The 1,705-nt window shown below is 63.3% G+C and overlaps 1 protein-coding gene across 1 annotated transcript; it reads right to left on the reverse strand.

The window, feature by feature from the left end:
- Positions 1–471: 471 nt before the first annotated feature.
- On the reverse strand, positions 472–1,475 carry ATG101 (autophagy related 101). Its single transcript, XM_009704935.1, is given in 3 exon segments — positions 472–1,049; positions 1,188–1,400; positions 1,403–1,475. Coding segments are annotated over 3 exon segments (657 nt in total). The 5' UTR covers positions 1,442–1,475; the 3' UTR covers positions 472–644.
- Positions 1,476–1,705: the final 230 nt, after the last annotated feature.

The raw sequence follows: 1,705 nt of genomic DNA on the forward strand, positions 1-1,705 counted from the left end.
TGGGGCTCCCCCCCAGCTCAGCCTCGTTACTTCCTTCCCCCCATCCCGTGGCTGCTGGCCCCACCAACAGCCGGGACGTGACCAGACTCCATGTGGAAGGAGAAATCCTTTATTTTTTGCCCCAGAGGAGGCCGCAAGCTCATCTCTGGGCCCCACAGGGAAGGGGCTCAGTTCCAGGGGCGGGGGTGCTGCCGAGGGGGACAGGCAGTGACGAGGGACGAGGCCGGCACTGATTGCGCTGTGCAGAGTGACTTGGAGAGCGGCCGCAGGCAGGGCCGGATGGGGTTCGGATGTTATCCCCTCTCCGTGCTGATCCCCAGCACCGCTCTGCCGGGCCATGAACCCAGCGCCAAGCTGGTGCCGATGCCACGGGGTGCCGATGCCACGCGCTCCGACCAGCAGCTCCCACCCCTCAGCCAACCTGAGAGCTGCCAAGCCGGTTCACCAGGACGGGCAAGTGCCCCACGGTGCAAACCAAAAGAGCAGCAACCCCCAATTAAGGGCCAGGCCGAGTCCAGCTCCTTGCAGAGGCTTTTTGGAGGTGGAGAGGAGGGATCCAAGCAGAGACTCTGTCCCAAAGAGCCAGGGGCTGTGCCAGAGAGGTGTCACCATGTGGGATAAACCTGCCTCGGTGGCACCCGGTCCTACAGAGCCAGCGTGTCTTTGATGAGCCGGCGCATGGTGGTGGTGACTGAGGTGCCGAGGGAGTCCGTGATCTGGTAGGAGATCTTGTACAGGTAGGGCTGCACGTCCTTCAGGCTGGTGTCGAAGACGTTGTCCACCTCCGACTGGGTGGGCATCTTGGGCAGGTACTCGTGGCGGTTCATCACCTCCACGATGTTGATGATCTTCTCGCAGAGCTTCTCGCCCACCTTCTCCCGGCAGATCTGCCGCTCCTGCTCGTTAGCCAAGTTCACCACATTCACCTTGATGGTCCACAACTCCCAGGGGATGCACTCGTCCGAGAAGGGCCAGCGTGACTTCTTCTTCTGGTAGAATTCCAGGGAGATCTGCCCCATCCCGTCACTGCCCGAGTTGCGCAACGCGTCCTGCCCAGAGAGAGCAGATGGCCCTGCTCAGGGGAGGCCTGGGACTGACCTTCCCCTCGCAGGGGAGGACACGGCACAGCCCACAGGTTTTTAAGCTCCCGCTTTCAGCCCTGCCGGGTTCCCGTGGTGCTCCCTTACCTTGAACTCTCCGACGGCCTTGCGGAGGGCCCGGTCCAGCTCCTCAGAGGAGACGCGGACGTAGGCAAAGTCAATGAAATCACAGTCCACATCCTGGGTGCCCACAGTGCCGATGGAGTAGGTGCCCTCCTTCTTGTAGTGGAACTTGCCGGTGCTGCGGTGCAGCAGGACGGTGTGGAGCACCGCCAGCATGGCCTCCTCCACCTGCCGACCCACTCCACCGACACCTCCAGCACCTCTGCGCGGCAGTTCATGGCGGGGGCAGCTCCAGAGGGGGCAAGACAGCAGGTCCTGCAGGGAAAGAAAGGTGTTGGGAGGGGGTTAGTTGTGGCCCTGCCTGGGTAACAAGCCCTCTACCAGCTCCCTTTACCCACCCGTTAGCGACCCTGGTGTCCCAGTGTCTGCCCTCCCCACCCCACAGGGACCCAGGCGGCCCGGTATGGGCCCCTCTCAACCCCACGGGGACCCAGCTGTCCTGGTCTGGCCCCCTCCCACCCCACAGGAGCCCAGGTATCTCG

This window comes from Cariama cristata, unplaced genomic scaffold (genome assembly GCF_000690535.1).
Source record: "Cariama cristata isolate BGI_N322 unplaced genomic scaffold, ASM69053v1 scaffold26837, whole genome shotgun sequence".
Taxonomy (NCBI): domain Eukaryota; kingdom Metazoa; phylum Chordata; class Aves; order Cariamiformes; family Cariamidae; genus Cariama; species Cariama cristata.